Source organism: Egretta garzetta, unplaced genomic scaffold (genome assembly GCF_000687185.1).
Source record: "Egretta garzetta isolate BGI_Z169 unplaced genomic scaffold, ASM68718v1 scaffold38, whole genome shotgun sequence".
NCBI classification, from domain to species: domain Eukaryota; kingdom Metazoa; phylum Chordata; class Aves; order Pelecaniformes; family Ardeidae; genus Egretta; species Egretta garzetta.
The window spans coordinates 1,011,348-1,038,135 of NW_009260667.1; the positions used below are offsets into that span (position 1 = coordinate 1,011,348).

At 37.2% G+C, this 26,788-nt stretch overlaps 1 protein-coding gene across 1 annotated transcript in view; it reads left to right on the forward strand.

Annotated features, from left to right (window-relative positions):
- Nucleotides 1-1,943: 1,943 nt before the first annotated feature.
- Nucleotides 1,944-26,788, forward strand: part of UHRF1BP1L (UHRF1 binding protein 1 like) — a 49,620-nt gene continuing 24,775 nt past the window's right edge. Inside the window, exons 1-9 of the mRNA XM_009645627.2 lie at nucleotides 1,944-2,017; nucleotides 10,434-10,596; nucleotides 11,693-11,731; nucleotides 14,795-14,886; nucleotides 16,446-16,635; nucleotides 18,818-18,958; nucleotides 19,528-19,698; nucleotides 21,078-21,258; nucleotides 22,545-22,628. Coding sequence (XP_009643922.1) covers nucleotides 1,944-2,017; nucleotides 10,434-10,596; nucleotides 11,693-11,731; nucleotides 14,795-14,886; nucleotides 16,446-16,635; nucleotides 18,818-18,958; nucleotides 19,528-19,698; nucleotides 21,078-21,258; nucleotides 22,545-22,628 — 1,135 coding nt within the window. The remainder of the gene's footprint in view (nucleotides 2,018-10,433; nucleotides 10,597-11,692; nucleotides 11,732-14,794; nucleotides 14,887-16,445; nucleotides 16,636-18,817; nucleotides 18,959-19,527; nucleotides 19,699-21,077; nucleotides 21,259-22,544; nucleotides 22,629-26,788) is intronic.

Sequence of the window (26,788 nt, forward strand, 5' to 3'; positions counted from 1 at the left end):
TACAAAAACAAATCCAAGAAGTCCTGCTCCCTTATGTCTGTAGAGTCATGTTTCTTTAGTGTGAGTTTTGAATAGGTGAAGCTGAGACATGGTGAGTAGGAACAAACAATGTGGGCTGAGAAATCTCAGGCTAGGCAAAACAAAACTGAAAAGTTGTCTCCCATTTCAAAATAAAATAAAAACCTCTTCTGCTGCATCTCCGGGTTATGTTCCGTCTCACGTTCCAAATATACTTATCGAGTATCTCTGAAACCACTTGGCTATATTATATAAACCTTTTCTGCATGATTAAAACTTTGTCTGTAAGCTGTTCATTGAAACATGGCTGTGGTATTATTGTATCAGACAGCAAGGGATATTCTCGTGGGACTCTAGCATTTTACACAGGTCTGTTTCCTTTTTAGTTCTGTAATGTCATGATATGTAACTATCTGTTGTAACTGCAGTTAATCTTTAGCTAAAACTCTCTTACATTATTGTATCACTCCTTTTTCCCTTCGAACTTGATCCCTTGTGTGTCCCCTGTGTCCCGTTCCCTGCAGCGATCCCAGCTGGCTCTGGTGGAGATTGGTTTGCTGTGAATATCCTTACTACCAAAATGAGTACCAGAAGCTTCTCAGAAGCCGTGGCAACTGACCACTTGCTTTCACCAGGAATAGGGGCCTTTTGTCTGAATACCTTGCCCTCAGGTAACTTCCCCTCTCCCACCTTTGTAGAGTAAATGTAAGGTGGTATGCATTTATATAAATTTGGGAGTGAAATGAGCTCCATAAAATGTTATTTGGGTTTTCTCTTTTGTTTGTTTTTGTAACTTACCAGTTCTGCAAAAAAGACTGTTTGCTATGCTGCTATGTGTTTTGGGTTTTGGGTTTTTTTAAGTCCTAAACTAAACTTGCAAAACTGCTCTGTGAAGTAAATCAGCAATCCCATTATAAACCTACCTTCATGTCTATTTTCTAAGTGTAATCTTCTAGGTATTTCTCAATATCTTTAGGCTATTTGACATTTGCTGTTTATCGTTTACACCTATTTAATTCCTTTTCGTAACTTGATGTTTATTAACTCTGTTTTGATATTTGAAGGATTGGTCAGCTTTTAACCTAGTTTACATAAGAGAATAGCTGGGCTTTTGGAAAAACTAAAGTAGTCCTTATAGTTAAATGTCCTACTGAAAAATCTTGTTTTGTTGTGAGATCTGATCAGTTAGCATTAAAAAGATGTCTGATAATGTCACATAAATAAATGATGCAGTTTCCAAAAGGCAGATGTCATGCTTTTACACTGCACTGTTATTTCTTGATTTTAAATTTATAAAATTATTTTGTGTCAAGTGTCTCTTTGCATTAGGTACAGAATGTTGTATTTTGAGTGGAATTTAATAGTTAATCAAGTGTATGTAAATTCTGAAAATGTGAGGTGTTACTTTTGCTGCCTGCAGTGTGGAGGTTGCATATACCTTGCCACACACGCTTTAGTATATTGAGGATTTTATGTCATCTTGTACTCAGCGTATGCATTAAGGTCTGTTGTGAATAGGATTGTCACGTTTGAAACAAGTTTTTGGGGTTGATAATATTGGCCATTTCTATGCTTCTGTAAGTGATGTGTGAAAAGACTCATGGAATAGAAAAGCTAATATTGGTCTGTGTGAGGATTTATCAGAAATGAAAGAGAAATTGCTTGAGCAGTATTTTACTTACAAGATGATTATCATTCATGCAGCGTAAGCTCCTCATTTCTGCATGGTGCTTGGCTATGTCTGAGCAGATCTGCATGACATATAATTAGATAATAGCCATTGATGACAGCAGCTGTTCCAGTTCTGCCTGTACCCAAAGAACAACCAATACAGTTCTTCCAAATAGAAAGAAAAACATTTCCTGTATGTATTACTACAGAATTTACTAGGGACGCTTTATACACTGTCAGGAGAGTTGGTGCGGATGTCGGTATTTAAGACAGTATGGAATGGGTTAATGGATGAGTATACTAAGCTGTCTTTAGGAAGTCAGCTGGAGTAGGAGTCCATGCTGAAGTCCTTCTGTGTCATGGCAGAATGGAAGCAATTATTTGGAAAGCATTAGGAAAGCAGATGTACTATTCAGCGCTCCACCTCCTCGGATGGGAGAGATAAGGGGGATGGTGCGACACTGCACCAGACGCCTTACACAAGTATGGGCTGGTGGTTGAGTCAGGGTCCTAATTAGTGATTTGCCTGGAAATGAAGATCTGTCTTTAGACTATGATAAGTCAAAAGGCTTGGTGAGTGTTAGGTGGTCCGGGTGCTGTATAGTAGCCTGAAAAGCCTCACCTGAAGCTGTGGGTTTGTAGTTAGTGTTTGGGGCTTGTCTAGTGTGCTGTAACTCATGGCCAAATTAGCTCAGTAAGTCCAGGCTGAGTGTGCAAACAGGAGAATGCCCTGTCCTGCTCCAGAGGGTTGGCTCGTGAGCGCCTTCGCAAGGTGCTGCGCAGCAGATCATGCAGATCCCCTCCATGCTGGCCATCCAGCAGGCCATGCAGGGTTCTCCGTCTTGCACTCAGTCACCAAATACACACCTTACAATTCTATAGATGTCGAAGGTGTGATTAAATAGAGCATGCAGGCATTCATGTGGGGTGGCCACATTTTCCACGGGTAAAGGGGTGATACCCTTCTCCTGTACAAATTAATGTTGGAGGGTGTAAGAAGGTATCGTAGGTAGTGAGGGGGGTACTTGAAAAGTCTGATGACAGGTGTAGCTGCTGCAGTGGGTATTGCCATTTAGGAGTGCCCTGTGATTCCCTGTAGCTGCGGGATGGAGGAATGGTAGTCCTTGCAGTTCACCTACTAATAGGGGTGTCTTGGGAGGAAACTGCATGGTATTTGGGAATCCATGTGAGAGACAACATTGCTGATACAGATGACTTCTGGGCTGGAGGATAGCCTCTCATACCACCAAAGTTATGTCCACTATAGACTTGCCTACTGGTTACCCACTGGCTGCTGGCAGTGGTGGTGAGATTTTACAGTGCTATGGCAATGCTGTCTTCCTGGTGCAGACTATGAGAGTGCCATTGTTTGTGGGAGGTTTTTTGTCCAGAAATATTAAAATTTATCCTCACAAGTGTTTATTTTCAACTTAATGTACTGTGAATATTCTTCAGTAAAGAACTGAAGTGTTTATGTGTCAGAGTGTGTCTGGTTAATCCTACTATGTTGTAGGCATAAAATATATTAACTTTTCCCTCCAACCCCTACCACAAGTGCCTTAATTTTTTTCTAAAATTCTTTTAAGCTTTTGGGTTTGGTATTGTATTCTATCCTGATGTTTTCATAGGCATTAAAATGGTCTTCAATGAGTGTTTCCTTTTATTGGCTTTAAATGTGTTCTCTTTTAGTTTCGTGTGTGGGTTTTTTTCTTATGTTAAGATAAATGAGGATCCAATTAGCTTTTTGTGCAGTGGTCATTAATGTTTTTGTTTATCCTCTCTGTTTCTAAATGAGTTTTAGTATTTTCAGAACTGGATATAGTGTCCAAGATGAGGGCATGCCATCATATTGTGTGGTGATACTTAGTACTACTTACCATTCATTTTTTTATACATAGAAGTACTTTGACCTTCATGCATCCCAGGCAGTTTTTCATTGTCTCTCAGGTGTTCAGTATCTTGCATCGTCAAGGAGTCAGCTGTTGCTGCAAAGCCATTTGCTGATGTCTTGGTTTCCTCGGAAGGTCAGTTTCTGTGGACTTGATGAATGTGACTTTAGTGTTGCCTGTCAACTTTTACACATTTTAACTCAGCCTATGGACCTAAAAGTCATTTACTGCAAATCTTACATAAACTGTAGTTAATGGTTTCTTGCCAGGTGAAATACTACTTTAATACACTGCATTAAAATTAGAACATCCATAGGACATCCAGGATTCACTCCAAGGTTTCTGCTACTTCACAGTTCATGAACTTTTTCTAGAGCATCACTAGACATATTCAGTGCCTTTGAATTTCTATGTATCTTTGGACATATTGGATGTAGTTGCTCTCTCAGTCTTCTGACCAATTTCTACTAACCTTAAGCCTTTACTGTATAGTTAATTTTTGTAGCAGCTTTTGTGATGCTTTTTCATTGAAGTTTTTTAAAGTACCAAGAGAAGATACCTAATGCTTGATTCTAATCTTGTTTCATAGGTCTGAAGAATTAAAATAGACATCTTTTACAGAAGTTTGTTTTTTATATTTGTTTGGTTTTTTTTTTTCCCCCCTGGTCTATCACACCCATGGAAAATTGTCACTGTGTCTTACTGTTTCAGTACAGGTCAATCACTTGTTGCATCTGTAAAGTCTGTCTTTAGTCTGTCTGCCATTCACTTAACGGCAGCTAAATATTTAATCCTGTATGACTGTAGCCTGCCTCACCTTTTCTTTTCTCTCCTGTAATATCTGGATCAAGAAGGCAATGCTACTGAGAACTCTTCTGAATGTCATAGTGCTTAATGTTACTGGTACGTAGAGTTGTTTTTTAATCTAGGGTGTCTGTCTTTTTCTGATCTAGGACTTGCTGCTATCTTAATAGATCTAAGCATCTTGGTACTTTGGACTTAACTAATGATATGCTGCCACATGGAAAAGTATAGCAGTGCTCCTGAACTCAGTATTTGCAGGTGACGTTTTGTTCCCGAGACACTAGATATTTCTTCTGGCTACAGGAAAGAAAATACAAGAAAGGAAATTGTTGCGTTGCCTGCAGCATGCTATTTGTTGTGGCTTTTTTTTTCCTTATTTAAAGGTGGGAGGGATTTAACTTTTTTTTTTTTTAACTTCTTTTTTCAAACCAAGCCAGTTACTGAAAATCAGCTTTGATTTGTGATGTTAAACAAGGTGAGAGGAATTTATGCATAACAGTACACTGGCGACCCCAATGCTTTGTTTCTTTGGCAGATTTGGCAAAATTAATTCTGTTCCTCTTCTACTTAAACACGAAGTCTTAAAATTTGAAGTGGTACAGCGAGCAGGATGATAGTAGACCTCCTTCTCTCTGTTACCTAGTCATGAGAAACCAGTGCCTTCCTCAGAAACTCAATTGAAAAAAGACTGTTTTTCTTGCTTCAGAAACCAGATAAAGTTCCTTGGTGATCTAATATCATGGTTCAGCCAGGTGAAACAGGAAAAAAAAACCAGTTATCTTTCTATTCAATTTCTGCTGTTTTATTATTGAGGCAGTTCCCAGTACTTGGTAGGCCATGCTTCCCTTTTTCAGAGCTAGTTGTTTTGAACCATATATCATCTTAAGGAGTTCTAGTTCGTAACAAACTAAGCTAAGCAAAACATGTGGCACATATTATGATTTAATAGTCTGTCATTAGAGCATACATGTAGGATCAAAACCCTGAAGGAATTTTATTTAAGAAGCAGAAGAGGCATATGGTAGAGCCAGGTGGGAGAGATTGTATATTCAGTAGATGTGCAAAACAGCTGAGAATCGCGTGTCCAAATGCAATCCAGACTTCTGTTATTTCTCTATTAAATCCAGAGGTTGGAGTTTCTGTTGATGAACTTGACAAGGCATCTGATACTCTCTCCAAACCTTTGTGGAGCGCAGCTCTAAGCTTCATGTGGTCTGTGGCCTTCATTATACAAACCATAAGCTTGTGCTTTCAGAAAAGTGTTTTCCCCATCTTCTCTACATTCTTTTGGTTGTTTTTTGTTTCTAGTTTAACTTCTGGGCCATGTTCTCTGCAAGTATGGTGAATTGCTCCATTCAGAGCTCCAAGCCTGATTTGTCACAAACAAAACTTTATAAAATAAATATTATGGGCAAGGAAAAAAAATGCATCTTCTGTGTAGATTTTTAGTTGTTTTAGAGAGAAAAGAACTAAAAGAACTGTTGTGGTCCTGAGAAAATACAGTGATTGTAACTTACTACTCTATGTATGATTCTTACTACTGTGCTGTTATTGTGCAGTCTTTTGCGCTTTTCACTAAACTCTTAGTTTGTAAATTAAAGTTGAACCGTCTGTCTAGCCACATAGTAATATTTAGCACGTGTTTGTGTATGTGTGTATATATATGTACCCCAGGGAGCTATGTCAGGCTGCTTGTGATATCGATAACTTTGTATTTCTAGATTCTTTCATTTAAAGTGTAAATTATTTTATAGCATTGATCTACCTCACAGAATTGAATATTAAAACTTAATTGGAATTCATACCATCAGATACAGTAATTCAAACCTCAGATAGTATGTTTTGAGAAAGGAAGGGTGGTTTGTGAAACCGAAACTAAATCCGTGGCAACAGTTTTGCTAAGAATATCTTGTGGTATTAGCCAACAAAGTATGTATTGCCTCAGTAACAGTGGTGTCTTACTGCCGCAGCAAAACAGTGTAACTGAAAGCTTTGAACTCAACCGCGTCCTGTATTTCTGTTCCTCTTGCCCCTCCCTTCTATTATTCTCTGTTTTTCTTTATTCACTTCTTGTACCAAGTAGTGGGTATCAACACTTGGTCTGTTCCCTAGAAAAGAAATGTAAGTCAGGAGTTCCTGGGATGTTGTGCAGGGAAATGGCCCTGCTGTCGAGGCCTCTGCTGCCAGTTTGACCCAGTTTTTAAGGAGTAATTAACTCGTTCTAAGGAATGAACACCAGCGTGAAAAACAAATGGCAAGCTGGGGGGAGCTGTTTGCTTGTGCCAGGTCAGAGAGAAGAATGTGTGTGCATATCATGAAGTTGGTGACGACGTTAGTTCTGACCAGTTATATGAAATGCTCATAGAGAATTTTTAAATCTGTTTTCCCTGATGAAAGACTTCTCATCATGAAACATCATGGCATGATTAAAGGTTCCCGATTACTACATATTCAGGATTACATGATTCTACCCTAACTTTATGGGAAGTATCTCTCTGCTTTACATAAAAATTGTATCATAAATATGATAGCCTAATGAGTTCTCAAAGTTCAAGCATTTAAGTATTCTAGGTTGCAGTACTGACTAAGAGACACAGTAGTTCTTTAGCTATAGAGATCACTTGCCAACCTCCAAAGCCTTGCTGCTTCCTCCTTAGATTTTGCCTTGCAATAAATATTAGAAAATGTCTCCAACACCAGAATATTTAGAATAATATTAACATTCAGTTTAATAATAAAATTAAAAGTTCATAGTATTAAAATATTAAATTGTAGATTTTATCTGGGTAACGATTTTGTCAGTGATGATTGAGTGGCAAGTTCACTGGTTTATCTTCTCCCCGAGTCTCTGTTGACCGAGTGTGAAGCACACCAGAAAGAAAAGTCAATGCACTCTGGCTCGGTGGGGCATGACCTGCTTTGATGTACTGTGGGATCCTAGAATGATACCGTTTGAAGAGTTGTGGTTCTCCTAAGGCTTTTTAAAAATTTTTAATCAAAATGCTGTTCTTTTTGTCATTTGGCTCTTCTTTTAATTTTATGCACAAAGACCTGAATTCTTGTAAATTCTAACTAAGGGGTACGATCACATTGTGTTTTGCAGGGCTAGCTGCCCAAATAGGCCAACTTCTAATTTTTTTCTTTTATTTTTTTAAGTTAGAGGCCACTGTATAAAATGAAAAGGTTTTCCTGTTATATCAAGTACCATGAAATGGTTCTAAAGTGCTGAAAATATCCAAGAGACAAACAAAAGTGTATTCTGTGGAACAACTGAGTTTAGAAGGAGCGCGGAACTGGCACAGAAACATAAAGTGTTGGCATCCTCAGTGGAAAATTGGCTCTGGACAAAGCAGATGTGGTGGTTGTGTATTATGAAGTTCCTAAGGGTTTAGGGGAAACACCACGGTCTCCTCAGCATCCACTCATCAGTCACATTCCAGCCATAGAAGTGGAATGAAGAGATCTGCTGCTAGAGGTGCCTTCACCTGAAATACCTGCTCACAGCTCACCTGTTGAAAGAGTTTATTTCTGTGAGTCTTGAAATGAAGGCTGTAGTCTTACAGGTGGAGATCCTCTTACGTCGGTCTGTGCTGAATGAAGCAGCGCTCAGAGCAATTTTCCTTTCGCTGACTGCGGGAGAGGTACCAAATTCAAAGCAACACTCTTAGAAGAATTAGAAAAAAAGTGTGGAAATGGGGGGAAAAAATGATGCTCCTTGTTGGATTGCTTTCCCTGTCCTTCCACTCCTTGTTGGGAGGGGCTGGCTCCTATTTTGACTGTTTGAAGGATGTCAGAAGTAACTCCAGATGGGCTTTGCTGTCTCCATTCTCCTCCTCAGTGGTATTTCGGTGTCTTTCTCGTTGTGAAGTTTGGAAACCCATTTCTGTAGATCCTCTGGGTTTCGCTGTGACGTGTCTGCAGTTGAGACCAAGATGATGATCAGATCTGCCTCCAAGTTGAGTGGCATTTCTGGTGTGGCATAGCAACAGGGAACCCTGAGATGAAAGTGACTTTACCACCAATTCATGATTCTTACAGTGACCCTCATCTAGAAAGTCAAGAATGAGAGAGACTGAAAATATTCCATGGCTGCTTTTTTTCTTCTAGGAATTTGAATTAGCCGAGTCAGATGAGACCTGTCAATATGATTTCTGAGATAGGAGGCTTTGTATTTTGCACTTAGTGATGGGATGTTTTACTGAGGCAGGTTTTTCAGCTCTTCTCATTACTCTTTCTTGTTAAAAGGAACAAAGAATGGTAACCAGAAGATTAAATAATTTTAAGTCTTTTATTACCCTCATAATGTTTCTAAATGGAGCATTTAGAAGTACATCAGTTGTTAAGGAAAATATGTTTGTCAATAGCCTTATCTTAATACATTCTTAGTGCTGAAATTACAAAGATATGTTATTCACGAATCAAAGCTCTTTCCTTCTGGATAATTTATGCCTCGTAAGCAATACAGAAACAACTTCAACACTTCTATCATAAGAAACATGTCTAGTATTACTTGCAAATACATCCTGAATAATTTCAGACTTGGTATAGTTAAAAGAAAAAAAATTAACTGAGCTTTTAATTCTGAATAAGCTTCTTCCCCTGTGCACCTCCACCCCCAGATGTCTTGATCTTGGTGAGTTCCTCTTTGTGATTAAGCTGACAGGTGATGAGACTCTGTAAGTTTATGATGTCTGGCTGAATATTGCACAGGAGTGGCAAAATGGATGTTTGCATTTTGTCAGGCTAGGTAAATGCATTTCCAAAGCTTACTATCACAAGAATGAGGTGAAGGAGTTGGACTGAGAAAATGCCCGCCATGTTTCAAGCCACACTTGGAAACTGTTAAGAGGAAAAGCTTGCCAGACTCCTTCACCTTCTTCCACCATCTCCCCCCATGTACCTGACTTAACAAGGACCTCATAGTCCTTCCAATGGGAAGGAGATGTTGGAGTTGCAGCTCCTGGGTCATTGCTTCAGGGTGATGCTTCCATCCTTGCGGACAGACAAACCCTTTTGCTCTCTGACTGCAGAATACCAGTGTGGGGAGATGTGGGTGGGAAAAGTCGCGAAGCGTAATGCAAACAGTAGTGTTTTCTACTACCTAATATTGTAAAATTAGACCCAGCTGATGAGCAAAACCAATTTTCCATGGCAGAATGCAAGTGTGGTTAAGTATAGCCTATTCTGCAGCTTGTGGTAGATATAATGATACAGCTGTTGATTTGAGGGTAGAATACCCATAATTTTTGTCCTGTTATCTCTCAAGGATGTGAACCATTTGACACAGTTGCATAGATTGTTCTATCGTATCAGCAAATCATAGCGCCTTTCAAGTCTAATGACATCTATGGCATATGTATGCTTTTACATAGTTATATTTTTTAGCCCATGTGTATCAGATTGACCTTTCAGGTTTTCATCCAGTATTTTATATATGCTGCTATGTGTGTGTAAATATGTGTGTATGTATATCTCTAATTTGTTATTGTGATTAAACCTAGTGAATATTGTAAATAAAACTTTGCATTTCAAGATCTTAAGTGTTAATATATAAAGATTCTAATTTGTTATTAAATTCTGTGATTAAACCTAATGAATATTGTAAATAAAACTTCGCATTTCAAGATCTTAAGTGTTAATATATAAAGAAAGGTACTATTATTAAGGAGTAAGTTTTTTGTTACTCCTCCTGAGTGGATTTGAATAATTAAAGAAGAGTGAAATGGATTCATTTCTACCTTATGTAGTTTAAAATAGTTAAGTACTTTGAATTTGTTATTCTGGGTGATGTACAAATTAGAAGATACCTCATAATATATTGATTTTTGTTTATGTATTTTTAAATTGAGTTAATGAGATGTAAAAATTTAGAGGGACAAAGCAATTCTATGGTACCCTTTCTTTTCAGGGTGAAATTGTACTTAAGAACCGAAGATGATTTCCTCACCCCCAGACCACTGCTTTAAGTTAAATTGTTAGCTATATCAGCTGTATATGGGACAGGTCTGATTGCTTTATATGCATTTACTTAAGGTGCATGTTTGTTTTTAGGTTCACCAAAAATCTGTCACCTGACAAGATCAACTTGAGCACATTAAAGGGTGAAGGTCAGCTGACCAATTTAGAACTGGATCAGGAGGTGCTTCAGAATATGCTGGATCTTCCAACATGGCTTGCTATAAATAAGGTCTTTTGCAATAAAGCATCCATTAGGGTGAGTGTTTTATTGTGCAGGAATGGTAATTAGCCGAATCTTTCTTTTTTTCCTTCTGTCTCTGTAAACTTTCAAGCAACTTTGTATTAACAGAAAATTGTGATGAGTGCTTGATAAAATTTTAGAGAAAAAGCAATAATTTTTTACTAATTTTTGTTTCTCATATGATGACATGGAATATGTGTGGAAATGATGAAAATAAGCAATGTGGTTTTGAGGTTTTAAATTTTTTTTTTCTTTCTTTCTGAGTAGAATTTATTCCTGCATGTTCTGAAATAGGGTTTGAGATAGAAGCTTGTATTTGGCCATGGTAATTAGTCTACTGTTATTACTTCTTATTCTCTTTTTAATGTGTTATTTCTTTTCTTTACACCTCTCTTTCTATTGCTTTCCCACTTGTTCCTTTCCTATTTCCAAAAATACCTTCCCGAGGGATTCTGGTCTCTGTGGGAAATGTGGCAACACTGTAAATCTAGTAGACGTTGCTTTTTTGGTCCTTGTGGCTGCTAAGAATTGAAACAATTTATATAATCTCTCCTAGACTATACTAATGTGAGAGTAAGAAATGAACCCGTGGCTTGTTTTTGACAGACGTTACGATCTGGTCAAACTTTGGCACCTCTTCAGTCTTTGGTGGTTTTTTTTGTTTGTTTGTTTGGGGTTTTTGTTTTTGGTCATTGTCCTGATTTTTCTGAATGCAGTGAACTTGATGCTTTGTTGCAGGCATCCGATTACTTGTAGGCCAGCAGAGCAAATGTGAATTTTCTTTCCTTTTAAAGGAAAGAATGTGGAAGACTGTGTTGCCTTTTCTGATGCTTGACAAATCAGTATTAAGAGAGACAGATTCCATTTTGTTTCTCTGTTTTCTGCTCAGAAATAAGTAGATTTTGAAGTTCTGTTTTTAACACCTAAAATGAATGTATGTGTTTACATAAATTTACAGTATTTTCAGATAAACATATTTTGAAAGTAACATTATTCTGCATTCAGGAGTTACAAATATGATTTGTGTACTTAAACCACATTCTAAACAAATGCTTTATTTTACTGTATTTTTCATATTTACTTTGCTTTAGAATAATGTTTTCCCTTGCAGATACCATGGACAAAATTGAAAACACATCCCATCTCTTTGGTGAGTTCTGAGATCAACTCCTAAATATACTCTGTGTAGGAGAATTTATCTCAAATATTTATATAGTTCTCTTGACTTGACTTGACTCTAGAAATAACTGAAGCATTAACGGGCCTTTACTAAGTATCCTCTGGGTAGCAGCAGATGAGACAAAATGCTTTAACGTTTTTGTTGGTAGGTTTGTTTTCTTAATCTTTGGGGATCATCACTATAATCTTTGATTGCTAGCTAATTTCTGTCAAGTTCTTCAGTCTTTATTTATTAATTTGGGTTCACCTGAAGGGTAGTTATTTGTCCAACTATCCCTTTTACAAGTTCCTGTCTGTTTTTTGGAGCTGTCTTTTCTAATGACTTTTCTATTCTACGTCTGTACTCTACCCAATGATCTCAGTTATATCAGGTTTGATACACGTAACAGTTACAGGATTTCTGTAACAGCCTAGGATTCAGCCTGGATATAAATAGGATGGAAAATGTGTAAATAGGACTCAACAATTAGAAGTAATAGTTGTTTAATTTTGTTCTTTATTTTTAAGTATACTAAGAAATGAGGTAGCACCAGAAGTGATTTGCTTGATGATAGCTAAACTTTCTTAACTGTTTTTACTTAGGAATGAGTATTGCTTTAACTGTCATGCTTCCCGGTCTTGCAATGAATTCCTGAATGTGCTTGTAATTCCTTAGTCCTGAATCAGACTTGGGAAAGACATGTTGTTTTAAATACTTGGTGCATTTGCTGGTGACCCAGTTGTAACGTACTGATGTCTGTACCGCTTCTTCCTGACACACAGCTTAAAGTGTGGTAATGCTGAGGTGAGATGATTCAGCCTCTTGACTGTAAGATGCAACTCCAAATTAGGAAATCGGTTTAAGCCGTGCTGTTCTTAAAGATTACATACTTCGACTTACGGTACCAAGGCCTGATTGTTTGCTTTGCTCCTATTGAACTTACATTAGCAATCTTTGAGGGTAAGATAACTTTCAAGGTCACCTTTTTTACATAAAGCTTTCCTTGAACAAGTGCATTAAATTGATAACAAAAGTTCACTCTTCAGTGGTAGACTGTGCAACAGCCTTTTTGACTTCTGAAGGAAGGTAAATTCAATGGCCTAGAAATCCAACTTCAGCCCTTTATTACATCACTGAACTTCCACTATTTTGGTGGTGATACTTTTTCTACTGAGAGTTCGATTAAATTGGAATAGCAGCATCTGTTTGTGTGGCTTGGGAGGTAATTAGAGCTCACTTGTCTAGCCAAAGGTGCTTTCATTGAGCTGAGTTGCTCTTTGTGAAAATCTGTCAGTTAACGTAGTGGCAAATACTAAGTTGTCTTTGTTCATAATGAATTTCTATTTCTATATGATAAAAAAATGTAATTTTGAGGAGTGCTTTGGGGACTCAGGGACACTATACAGCAGTTTTTCCTCTGTCATTACCAGTGAGAAATGTCTAGACAGATACCTGCATCCAGGTGTTCTTTGTTAACTCCTGTTCCTATTACGCAGACTCCTTAAATCACCGCCCTACTGTTCTTTGTCCTAGTAATGTAATGAAGGAAATTGTTCCAAATGTCTTAATTTAAGAAGCCTTGAAAGAGTTGTCAAACATCCAAAAATGTTGGGGTAATCAGGAGAAATCTTGGCTTCCTTCTGCCCCCCCATCCTCAAATTAAGGGATTGTTTTTTTCTTGTTGTTTTTAAATCTGTTTTGCAAGGCAAGTTATTCATTGAGACAGCTGAAAAAAAAATGTACAAATTTACTGTTAACAGCTAATGCTTCCCTTTAAGCATCAAAATATAGTGAAGTATAAATAAATCCAAAGTAGAGAGTTTGTGAATTTCTAGGTAGTAGTCAGGGTATTTCATGGGTAAGAGTAGCACAGAAAATGTTTGTGGAGCGAGTGGATTATGAAGACAGGCACAATTAACACAAAGTGATAATAAAGTCCAGTAGGTAGGGCAGACTGAATCATGAAAAATGCAAAATTGAAGACAAAGCTTTTTAGAGCAGTTTGTCTGACCTAAGAGAGGGTAAATGGAGGAATTTGGAAAGGGTGGTATAAAGTCAGAAGTAGACAGGGAAGTAATATTAGCTGTTGTATTTTGAATGAGTTTCCAATGGGACAAGATTTCAGAACTGTAAGCCTTAAATTAAGAGCCTTCCCAGGTTGTATGATAAATTTAGGTCGCAAACACTGTAATGTAAGCTAGGAGATTCTTGGATTTATTCAGTTGCTGGGAATAAGGTTTTGCATTTGTTCTTTCCCATTCTGTTCACCCCTCTGTTAATATGCATTATTTGTAATGTGTGTTATAGTTCTGCTATTTAAATACAGCCTTCAGTTAAAATAGGATTTAGGTGTCTCATTCCCTTAATTCCCAGCTTCTTTTGTAAGGGTCCCACCTCAAGTACAAAGAATTCAATAATAGCATACAATTCTACCATAATATGATGTGCTGCAAATTATACTAGAACTTGTCTTTTTAGAAATTACTTGTTCTACTAGATCTACTGAAGATCCAAATACACACAGAGTGTATACACACTCGTGCATATATTATATATACTCAGATTTTATTTTAAAGATGAAGCACAAAACTTCATCTACTATCATGAATTTTAGTGGACTAGTTTCAAATCTTTTCCATTAAAATTTTTTGAACTTATTGAACCATTTAGAAAACTCAGAAGGTATTAAGTATTTCACTGAAACAACCATTTTGGAAGAAAACCCAATGAACATGCATTAAATCATGCCCTTTTTTGAAATGCAATTTTTGAAAATGTGTATGATGGATAAATAATACATAGGGATCAAAAATTCTGTATTCCAGTATTTGGGAAGGTCTGTTAGAATTCACAAAATTAAAAAATTTATATGAAGGAATAATAAAAAAAAAAAAGATTATTCTGGTATGTTACAAAAGTTTATGGGAAAATTGACAAGTTATCAAGTGATTTTTTTGTTGTGGTTGTTTATTTGGTTTTTTGTTCATCATATGTCATCTATTTACTTTGTTACCTCTTAGGTCTCCAATGTTTTGTTTTGTTTTGTTTTTCAAGTCCTTGGATAAAGTTGTAATGGAAATGAGCACATGTGAAGAGCCACGTGCCCCTAACGGACCCTCTCCTATAGCAACTGCATCTGGACAGAGGTCAGTGGTGATACTTATATGTAATTGATACAAAAAAGTTTAAATTAAATTGCTTGTTTTGAATTACTGTAAAACAGTTAGATCCCCTGCAAGATCCCGTGCAAATTTCCAGAAGCATATAGGGTTGCAGCTTGCCGTTTCCTTCTCTCCAAAATTGTGCTTTATTACTTGTGGGTGGAGTTATATAAGTATAGCGATAATGGAACTATCCAGACCCAAGCCTGGAAAGAATGTCTGAATGGAGCTTCATAGGCATGTTTCATATGGATGCAACTATTGCATCACAAATTTACCAAGTTTAATTGATGCTCAGTTTTTCAAAAGTTACAGATATCTTGCCTTCAGCCTATTTGGAAAATATATATAATGTTGGGGCGTGTTTTTTTTTAATTTTTATTTTTCCTGTGCTTGGTCTAAAAAACCAGTATTAAGGGCTATTTGTTAGTGTGGTGTTTTGAAGTTCTAGTTCCTTTATTGTATCATCCAAATCTTACTGAAACATTTCATGCACACTGTGTAGCCCAAAAGTCAAGTAATTTGGTGAGACAATATAGCCTTACATCAGTGATTTCCACCCCCCCCCTCAACCCGCCAGTCATTTCCTTTTTATGGACCCAAAACATTTGTCAGCGGTCATGGGGACCCATATACACAGAAACGAATCTGATGATACAATTGCTTTTTTTATTTTAGCTTCTGCGTAATATGTACAAGTAGTCCATGGGCCTCTACATCTCCTAGGGTACAGCTTGAAAATCATTGCCATAGCGATTCTGTGTAGGATGAAAGTTAAAAAAAGGAAAAGGAATGACAAAACACACAAACAGTACTTTTAAAACAAGCAGAAAAAAAAAACCACAGGCAAAAAATTTTAGATGTTAAAAAAAATTTTAAAATACAGTTTTCTATTCACTAATCTAAAACATACAGAACGTGTAAGATTTTTATTAAAAAATTAATTGCATCTGCTTTATCTGTTTTAATACTGGAATGCATGTTGATTTTTTTTGTAGAAATGTAACCACCATTTAGGATGCTTTTCTTTTTATAGAATGAAACAAAGCAAATACTTTGTACTATTTTGAATATATGAAAGAAACTAGTTTTAATGGGTAGAATAACTTAGCTTATAGAGATAAATACTAACCAAATGGAATTGTCAAATAATTAATTTGACATGAATTACTCCTTATGTATAAATAAAGAAGAGTAAGATTTCTGCGTAATTGTGTAAACTGTTATTCTTATATATTTTATTTTTCATACATGTATATATATGTATAAAATACTTATAATGGAAAAATTGTATTAATTGTTATGCTTCATGGAGATTGAGCTTGGTCCAAAATATGTTCTTTAACGAGTATTTTGAGATTAGGATCATAGGGTGGAAAATATGGTCAACTAGATCAAGTATATTTAACAAAAATTCGTAACTGGACAATATATTAGGAACTTATTTTATGGTTTGTTTCATGTTGTATTTCAGCTGTTCAGTAAGTTAATTTTGCGCCCTTTCATTAGGTGTGTATTTAATATGTTGGCATTTAACTTTCTAGTGAATATGGCTTTGCTGAAAAAGTGGTAGAAGGCATTTCAGTTTCTGTGAACTCCATTATAATAAGGATTGGAGCAAAAGCCTTTAATGCTTCATTTGAACTTTCCCAGCTGAGAATATATAGTGTGAATGCAAACTGGGAACATGCTGACCTCAGATTTACCAGAATACAAGAAGCTCAACGTGGAGAGGTAAATACTATCTTTTGCTAACTTTTTTTTTCCCTGTTTTTATGGTAAGGGAAGAGGAAGTTGAATTGCAGCCTTATGCTGTCTGGGAAACATGCCGTAACTGGGAACGGAGATGTTCTGTGTTCAGTAATTTCAGCTGTCCTCTAGGAACACAAGGATGTGAGTCAGATCAAATGTCATGTCACTAGCAGTGGCCAAAGCGGATGCTTACGGAAGAGCAAAGACCAGGGCAAGCACATGTACTGTTCCCCTCTTATGTTCTCCAAGCTTGTGACCATTTTAAAATGCAAACAAGACCAGACTTGAAGAGTGCTGGAAGAAAAAAAGAATGGTATATTAAATGTGGAAGGATAAGGCCTTGTGCTATTTTTTATTATTACTATTTTTATTATTTTTAAAGCTTTAACTGTTTATTTATTTGCTTGTGAGTGTTTCCCTAATATGGAATTTTTTTTCTTTAAGCAATTTTAACTGAATTTTAATGAAGTTCCTACGCAAGAATAAAATATTTTTTCTTGGAATAACCTAATCATATGTATACAAAAAAATAATAGTAGTAAAGTGCATTCTTTTCTACTGTCTGGGGGAACTTAACATGGAAGTCCTAGGTTGGCATACAGCATTCTTTTGCTTTCTCCCATGTAATCAAAGTAAAATGTATACTGAGTGCAAGGTTGATTCTAAATATTGTATGTTATATTGAGAAGGACTTATTTTAGCATGCATCTGGCTTTGGATAAATAGGTGTTTCAAATTTTGCCCATGTTTGCCCATTTAGAGATGATTATTCTGGAACTAACAGAGTTTGCTCAGAGTTGAGGAGTCTGGTTGATAAGTTGAAAATTTTTGATTGCCATTCAAATTTTGTATTGCTATATTTTTTGATTTTGTGCTTTTTAGGAAGCATTTGATTCTGAATAGTCACCCCGTACACAACAGAGCTTTCCTTGGGGAGTGTTATTTTTAGTGCAATGAATTCTGGAAACACGAGTTTCTAGAAACTGTAGTGAATGATTTGTTAGCAGTAAATTGCTTGAAAAGGTGAAAAGATAAAACTGACACTGTACTATAAAGATAGCTTGTGCTATAAACTACATTTTAAGGGAGTTAGCTTTTAGCTTTGCACTGTAGCTATGCTCTTACTGTAGTAAGGAATCTCCTTAGAGTCTTTTAGAAGCTTCCATTCATGCTGCATCCCCTGGATGAGGAGGTCTGCTTTTCTGCAAATCGTATTTGTCAGACTGCTTCGCACTGTGTCTTTCCCTCTTGTTCGCTTCATTGCGTGTGCCTTCTTCCCAGACATGCTGGCTATATTTTACTTAAGTCTCTGCTTATATTTGCTGGACATAGGCTGTACAGTTTTCAGATTGATAAGAGGAGAATGACAGCTGAAAAATAAGACACACCCCAAACAAACTCTTCCCTCTTCCACTTTCGCCTTGGCTGATCTTTTTTTCTTCAGAAAGTAGTGTAGGAAGGAGTTTTAGGAAAACTAGAATTAACATTTTTTTCCTCTTGATGTCCTGTTCATTTGATGTTCTCCGTGATGTTGCTGCTGGACAATCACTCATTTTCCCATATTTGATTTTCAATATCCAGTTGTACTTGCTGCTCTTGTATGATTATTCTAACGCTTGCTCTGACTTCTAGAAATCCATGTAATGGATTCAAAGCTTGCAGGGTCTATATGGCAGACTATGTGCTCAATGATTAACTTTCTGTTTTAATTGAAGCAAAACACTCCAAAAACCTCTCCATCCTGTAGCTTTGCTTCCCTCCCCCCTCTTCCTATATACTAGGATTTAGCATTTTGAAACTAAACTACGTGATCTTTTTTTTCCTTCTACCAAAAGCAATCTAGTATGCAGTAGCTGTGACCTTTATTTTCTTCTGAGTATTTTAAATGTTTCTTGTTACCTCTGCCTACTTGGAACGTGCTTAATATTTCTGTGACATTCTGGAGGTAGAGAGAAGGATGAGGGCTTTAATTCCTGACACCTGGAAGTGGAATAGCAAGTGACTTGTATTTGTTCTGTTCATATGGCTCTGCGTGAAGGGTACATGTGAGTGTGTGTGCGTATATGTGTGTGTGTATGTATGTACAGATACGTATGTACACATGTGCAAGTAAACTCTCATATTGCATGAAGGTGCTTTTTTCTTTTTTTCTCTCTCTTTAAAGGTGTTGACTTTTAAAGAAATCAACTGGCAGATGATCAGAATAGAAGCAGATGCAATCCAGAGTTCTAAGCATGAAATCATGAGTGCTCCAGTTCGACTGATTACTAACCAATCAAAAATTAGGGTCACACTGAAAAGAAGGGTAAACCTGAAAAATTTGAAATCTTTTATTATTTTATGAATTTATTTTAGCTCATGCTTTTAATGCATACATGCAGATAGTAAAGTTTTTAAATTTAGACCATATAAACCATAGAATTGTCTGAGCTAAATTTTTAGTAACATATAATCGGTAACACTGTAGAGTTTGCAAGAAATGTTGCAGGCAGAATTTGAAGATGAAGACCTTGCACAGGTCCTACTAATGAAATCGTTTGATCTGCAGAGCTTTGTTTATGATGATGCATGTTGTCTTACCTCTCTAGATTCAGGCAATATTTGAATTACTTATATTTAGAGAAATACATCAGTTTAATATCCAATGCATGCCAAACAAATGAAAAGTGAGGCATTATTTATGCTATACTATATCTCAGGTACTTCTTAGTTAATGAGAGGAATACAATTTAACATAAAATATGTTTGTTATTCATATGGAAGAAGTTTGCTTTTTGGGAAGTTTGCATTCAACTTTTTTTTTCCTTGTATTTGAAATAAGAAATGTAAGTATCTAATGGACCCATGTGACTTGTTTAAATTTTTATTCTACAGTTAAAGGACTGTAATGTAGTGGCATCAAAACTGGTTCTGATTCTGGATGATTTGCTATGGGTTTTGACTGATTCCCAGTTGAAAGCCATGGTGCAGTATGCCAAATCTCTTAGTGAAGCCATAGAGAAATCGACAGAACAGAGAAAAAGCTTGGCTTCTGAAACAGCACAGGTATGATAATAGATTGTCTCACTATATCATTATTGGGTGTTCTGAAATACACCACAGTGTGGTTAGTCATGATAATTTATTTTAGAGAATGTTCATTTATTAATTTTTTTGTTCAGCTGTGTATCTTAAATTACATTGGGAATGAATCACAGCAGTATAAAATAGACTTCATTTTACAAGATCTTGTGTATTGATGTTAATTGCAGGAAATAAAAAAAGTTGTATTTCTTTATCCATGTACAGAGCATTTAGACTTCTGTATTTACTTAACAGTTGATTAACTGTTTAGTAAGTTTGTTCTCCAAATAATTTCTGGTTATGAATTAAAAAAAAAATTAAGACACACTAAGGTAACCTTAATGTGGGATAGATGCTTACTATAATGATTTAAAGTGCTTGTCCAGTTCGTTTTCATAGTACTGAAAAATTAGCTTTTAGTAAGAGCTTTCCTTCATGTGTCTCTCTTGTTGCAATATATAGTGAAAAATAATTCTACTTCTAACATATTTCTACTGGCAAAGATGTAGTATTGATGCTGCACATAAGATCATCTTAGTAAATCTTGGTGGTCTTTCAGCACGTAGGGCAGACTAGACCAGCTGGGCTTTGTGAGTGTTGAGGGGAGGGACCTCTTCTTGCCTGAGAAGAAGCAGTGCAAATACACTGATAAAAGATACTCCTGTAAAAATAAAACACAATTTATTGCTAAGACTGATCGAGCAAAGTAATTTGTGTAGAATCTCTTACAATAAAGCTAAGCATACTGTAATGGAGAGTTCAGTTCTTGTGGTGGTCCTGATGACTGATGATGTGATTTGATGGTTTAGCTACAGCGATCTAATGGCTAGCTGTTACTGAGTGGGGAGGTTCCGATTCTTCAGTTCCCTGTACTTGCATCTCACCAATTCCCTGGTACTGGCACCGGCTCACGTTTGACCCTATCATGATGTAATTTGGGGAACTAAACTAGCAGAAATGAGCCCAACAAAAAACTGATAGTTTTCTGCTGGTTTAGTTCCCTGAACAGGTTGCAACAAAAGTTAGAAAAATACCAGTGGTGCAAGAGGCAGGAGTGTAAAGAAGTTTGGGGGAAGGGGAGAATGGGAGTTGCGCTGGCATTGCTGCTCTGTGACACCTAGCTGTTAGCTCAGCTTTATTCTAAAACAGCACACTTAAATTTTAGTTGTGACACCTAGCTGTTAGCTCAACTTAGCTTTATTCTAAAACAGCACACTTAAATTTTAGTAACGATTCGAGGTGAATGCATGTGGTGCAGATTTTTCCGTATTTCAAAGGCCTGTTTTGAGTAAGTAAAAGGATACTTATGCTTGAAAGGACAGATAAACTTTATAAATCAATATGATTAAATATTTTTTCAGAGCTCTGCCCCTGCACCCAGCTCTCAGCAGGTGAAAGCGCACCAGACAACAGCAGCACCTGATCAGAATGACGCAATAGTAAAATTGTTTAATGATTTTGATGTTAAGGAAACTTCTCATCACTTAGTAATTTCGCATTTGGACCTACATATATGTGATGATATCCATTCTAAAGAAAAAGGTAACTATTTTTTTTAAAGTAACATGCCTGTGAACCATAATCATCTTTGTATTCCTCAAAATGTCATCTAATAATGTTAATTAAGAGTCTTTGCCTCTATCAGGACAGCATTTCATTATTAAATGTAATTATTCTAGAATAAATGCAATAAAAAATGCTAAGAGTGCTAGTAGCTTTAGCGCTTTTCCTGTATTCTAGAAACTGATTCTGTCCAGTCTGATTGTTACTGCTGTTTTTTTCTTTTATATTCTAAGCTAACTGGGTTATGAAGAATGCAATGGCAATATTACTGTGGCTTGAAAGGGTCACTGTACAATCTGCTTCTGTAATACTCATAAAATACAGACTAATAAAAGAGCAGTCCTCTTTGTGTTACTAATTTAGAGAATTGGTATGCTCTGCAGCACATAAAAAGAATGGAACAAGTGTTCTGTGGCCTTACGATTTTGTGTGTAATGCTTCTACTTTTTTTATAAAATGAAAGGCTATTGCATATAGCCATATTTAGAATCAGAAAAGATGACAAATGACACTTCTTTCATGCTTTTAAAAGTGATCAGAAGAGAATGACATATCAGTGTATATCCAAGGAGCTGGCTAGTCACTGAAAGACTTAGAGAGGCATACAAGGTCTGTTGAAGAAAAGAGTATGACAAACATAAGTTTTAACAAATGTATTTCCTTGATTAGGGAAGAGACTCGCAGAGCATAAGGTTCACTGGCTAGTGACGTATTTCCTCACGTGTGGTGTATCTGACTGCAGTTGGGTTTTTATCATTTTTAGTGAGATGTCTTTATTGGTCCTTTATTTTTGGCCATGAAGTATAAATTTAGCAGTGGAAAAATCAGAGCAGACAACTCTCAGAAGACTTCTTCACTGCAATAATATTTGTAAAATAAAATAAAACAGACTATATTTACAGTACTCTTGAAAGTAGATGTTGACTTCGAATGACTGATCATAATCATATATGCAGTGTGAAAAGTTTTGTTTCAGAAAAACTGCAGTAATATGTATTCAAAGAGATGTCTTTTTAATAGCATTTGAAACAATGTGCCATTTGTTAGTAGTGACTGAGTACAGAAAACAAAGTTCTACAAGCTGATCTTTAGAAGCCAGTGAATACTACCTGAATGAAAATTTTGAGGGAAGATAATGAGGTTGTAAGGAGAGCCAGTAAAGGGGAGGAGGCAGTAGCTGTTAGGTGTCTAAAGGAATGCAGCAACATGAGAGCTAACATGCTAAATACAATGTCTGCAGAGCTGAGCATTGTTTTACTTTACAGACTCAAATAGACGCGTTACAGGAGGGGCCATGCAGCTTTCCTTCAGCTATTTAACAGTGGACTATTATCCATTTCACAAAGCAGGTATGCAAGTGAACATTTTGTGAATTACCTGTGAATGTAACTGTCTTGCTTGAATACTAAAAAATTTGTTTGTGTGTGTATATGTATGGAGCTTGCATAACAATATTCCAAGCATTTGAAATACACACCTTTTTATTTCTTTCTATATGCAAAAACAAACAACAAAAGCAACAACCTGGGAACTGATTTTAATTTCTGTGAATCAGCTATTTTAGGCCAGACACGTTTCCTTTTCACTCTCCTGTTTGGTCAACAAAATGGTGTTTACACATTTCTGACATGAAAGGAATTGTGTTGACAGAGGAAGGCAGTATGGCAGATTGAGAATTCACTAATTGGATATTTGCAAGAGCCAATCTGCTAGATTTTTTTTCCATATAGAGGTCTATCATTTTATATCCCATTTCCAAGCAATATTTTGGGTTTTGTTTTATTTTGCTAAACAAGAATCTCAGTGTGTAGATGTTCAATTGTATAGCCTTTTGTTAAGGAATTGTTATTAAACGGATGTTAGCAATTTCCAAAGAAGCATTTCTTACAAATAATTTCTAGTAAATATGTTTTTCAGAAATCTAAGAAATTTAGAAGAGACAAAATAAGTTTGCTGTTGAATTTGAGATCACAGGCAATCCAGTACAGTGGAGGGGCTTTTAGTTGGTGGAGGGGTTGGTTGTGATTTGTTTTGCTTTTTACTGACACAGACTAGTCATTTTGGAGTGATTATCCACATACATTAAAGATGTGAATTAGCCATAGTTTGCCTTATGTCCTTCTGGCCACTCGTGTTTGCAGATGGAATCCTGTAATGTCGATCTATTTCATTCATAAGTAGCAAGTGTAGTTTTTGCACTTTAAAAAAATGTAACAGCGTAGGTCAAATAAACACACACAGCCACAGAAAAGAATATGTGTAAGAACACCAGTATACTTTCTTTGCTATAGATTGGCCTAATACAGTTTGAAATTTGTGATACTGGTTTCCTGTCCTATAAAAGTAGTACCATAAGTTACAGAGGTTTGAAACATGCCTGTCTTGTGACCCAGCTGTGTTTTTCGTTTACTGTCACTTGTGATTCCTACTATGTCTAAGTGAGGGTCTGATCTATCTATACTTTGTGAGCTGCCCTCAGAAAAAATGTAGAGAACAAGGGAAATAAATAGATTGTTTCTTTTGGAAGGATTCTTAGCCAGATTGAACCATACACTGTAGCCTCTTGGATGGGCATGTTAGGAGCTCACTGAGAATGCTTTTAGGTAATGGCTACATGGAACATAACTCCCACTACATGACACCAGAGCTGGAAAAGATCATCTGCAGAGCAAAGGTGGTGCCTCTAAAGGTAGTGTTCTCCTGAAATCTTAAATGGTGTTCTGTGCAAATATGTTTAAGTAACAGAAATCTAGGTCTCACTAATAAGCTATGACAAAAAAAATGCCAAAGGTGGTGGTGCCAAAGGGTGTATGTGTGGAGGGGGAAGGAACATGCTAGAAAGTTTCTTTTTCCACTTCAAGAGGTCATCATCTTCTCAGTCTTTTAGAAGAGTGTGGCAGTTCTATGGGCGAGCTATTGTCGCAGAGGGGAGAGTCCTTCTACTCAAAGTAAAAGGAGCACATATTAATCTTGGAAGTTCAAAGGGAGTTCTCTAGCCGTGTAGGTATCATGCCTCTATATGCTGCTGTATCAGGCTATCACCTGATACACAGATCATTCCTGCCCAGAAGTTGAGGCTCTGCAATATTGCATACTGAAGGGTACTTAATGCTCTATAACAAGGAGGAAACAGCTATATAATTCTGTGACTCTTATCACACTGTTTTCTGGTTTTGGTACCTCTCTGGGCTATGGAGTATTTAGAAATAGCTCTTTTGGTATAGTCTTCCTGGAAATTGCAATTAATCCTTCAAGAAAAAGCCCACAACAATTAATTATTTTGCAGATTGAATTCTTGTGGGGGCTTTTTTGTTTATTTGGTTTTGTAACGGACTCCACCCAGAAAGACTGTAAAGAGCGTCTGAAGCATAATTGTTGTAGGGTAAATTCCTAATCCATTGAAAATCAAGCCTTCCAACAGTAGTCTTTCATAGTAGTTAAGAAAAATGAAGCAGGTTGGGATAGCCCTAACATAAGCCAGACTTACTGGATGTTGTAAACCTGTCTGTACAGCAGCCTTGCCGCTTTACTAGTCCTCCCAGATCTGCTCTCACAGGAGCTTTTATCCAGCTCCATTATCTGTGCAGCTGATGCGTTGCTGGATGATGATCAGAGAAGACTGCTGCTTTGCCATCATGCAGGACATTTAGCAGCACAGGAAGTTCTTGATTAAGCTGATGTATTGAGGCAATATGAGAAATTGGAAAGCATTTTCTTCCTGGGCAACCAGCAATAAATTCAGATGGTAGCAGCATCAGTGCCAGCTCTCTTAAAATATTGTTTTCTTGCTACGATCTGGCCTGCCCTTCGCTTTTCACAAATAAATGTGACAATGACATCTCCGTATATAGAACTGTAGAATAGCTGAGGATGGAAGGTGCCTCTGGAGCTTGTCTAGGCCAACCCCTCTGATTAAAGTGGTGTCAATGAAAGTTAGCTTCTCACGATTGCGTCCAGTTAGGTTTGAGTACCTCCAAGGATGGAGACTCTACAGCCTCCCTGGGCAACGTAGTCCAGTGTTTAACCACCCTTACAGTAGAAAAGTTTTGTGCTGTTGGCGTTCTTTGCATAAAGGACACATTGCTGGTTCATAATGAACTTACTCTCTCAGGTTTGTTTTTTTCTTTTTTTTTTTTTTTTTTTTTCTGCAAAGCTGCTTCCCAGCTGGTCAGCCTCTAGCCTGTACACCAGATGCTGGACTTGGATTTCCCTTTGAAGTTCACGAGATTACTATTAGGTCACTTTTCTAGCCTTTTGAGGTCCCTCTAAATGGTAGCACAACCCCCTGGTGTATCAACCATTCCTCCTAGTTTTGTACCATCTGCAAAGCTGTTGAGGGTGCACTCTGTCCCATCATCCAGGTTATTAATGAAGATATATTGCTCCCAGTATTGGCCCCTGGGGGTATACCACAGATGATTGCCTCCAGCTGGGATTCATGCTGCTGACCCCAACCCTTGAAGACTAACAGTTTAGCCGGTTTGCAGTTCACCTCACTCTGTACTTACCTAGTCAGTACTTCATCATTTTGTCACTGAGCATGTTACAGGCAGTGTTGAAAGCCTTGCTAAAGTTGAGGTAAACAACATTCACTGCTCTCCCCTCATCCACCACACCAGTCATCTCATAACAGAAGTCGGTAAAGTTCACCAGGCATGATTTCTCCATCATAAATCTATGCATGTGTACTCCCAATCACCTTCCTGTCCTTAATGTATTTTTAAGTGGTTTCCAGGATTATTTACTCTGTTGCCCTCCATTACCTTCTTTGAGGTGAGGCTGACCGGCCTGTTGTTCATTTGATCTTCCTTCTTGAAGACAGGAATGATGTTCCCTTTCTTCCATTTCTTAGGAACCTGTCCTGATCACTATTCAATGCTAACCTTTCAAAGATAATTCAGAGTGGCCTCCCCATGACATTGGCCAGCTCTCTCAGCACTTGTTTGCATCTCTTCAGGATCCCATGGACTGGTGCATGTCTGATCTGTTTAAATGTTTCCTAAGTTAATGCGCCTCTGCTGAGGGGAAGGTTTCCTTGATCCAGACTTGCCTAAAGGTCTCAAGAACCTGGGAATTCTGAAGGCTAATGTTACCAGTGAAGACTGAGGCAAAGAAGGCATTGAGTACCTCAGCCTTCTCCATGTCGTTTGTTACCAGGTCCCCTGTCCCATTCAGCAGCAAGCCCAAGCTTTCCCTTCGTCTTGTCTTTAATGCTCATCATTAGATTCAACACTAGATAGGCCTTGGTATTCCTAACACTATCCTTCATACTCTTTTTGGGCAACCTGATGCTGTTTCCACATCTTCTACACAGTCAGGAGCTCCTGGTTCATCCACACGGGCCTTCCACATTTGCTAGATTTCTTGCTTTTCAGGATGGACTGTTCTTTGGCTTGGAGGTGATTCCTGAACATCAACCAGCTCTCATGGACCCCTCTTCTGGCCAGGGTTATACCCCACGAGATTCTTTCAAGCAGGCAAAGGCTGCTTTCCTGAAGTCCTGAGTTTT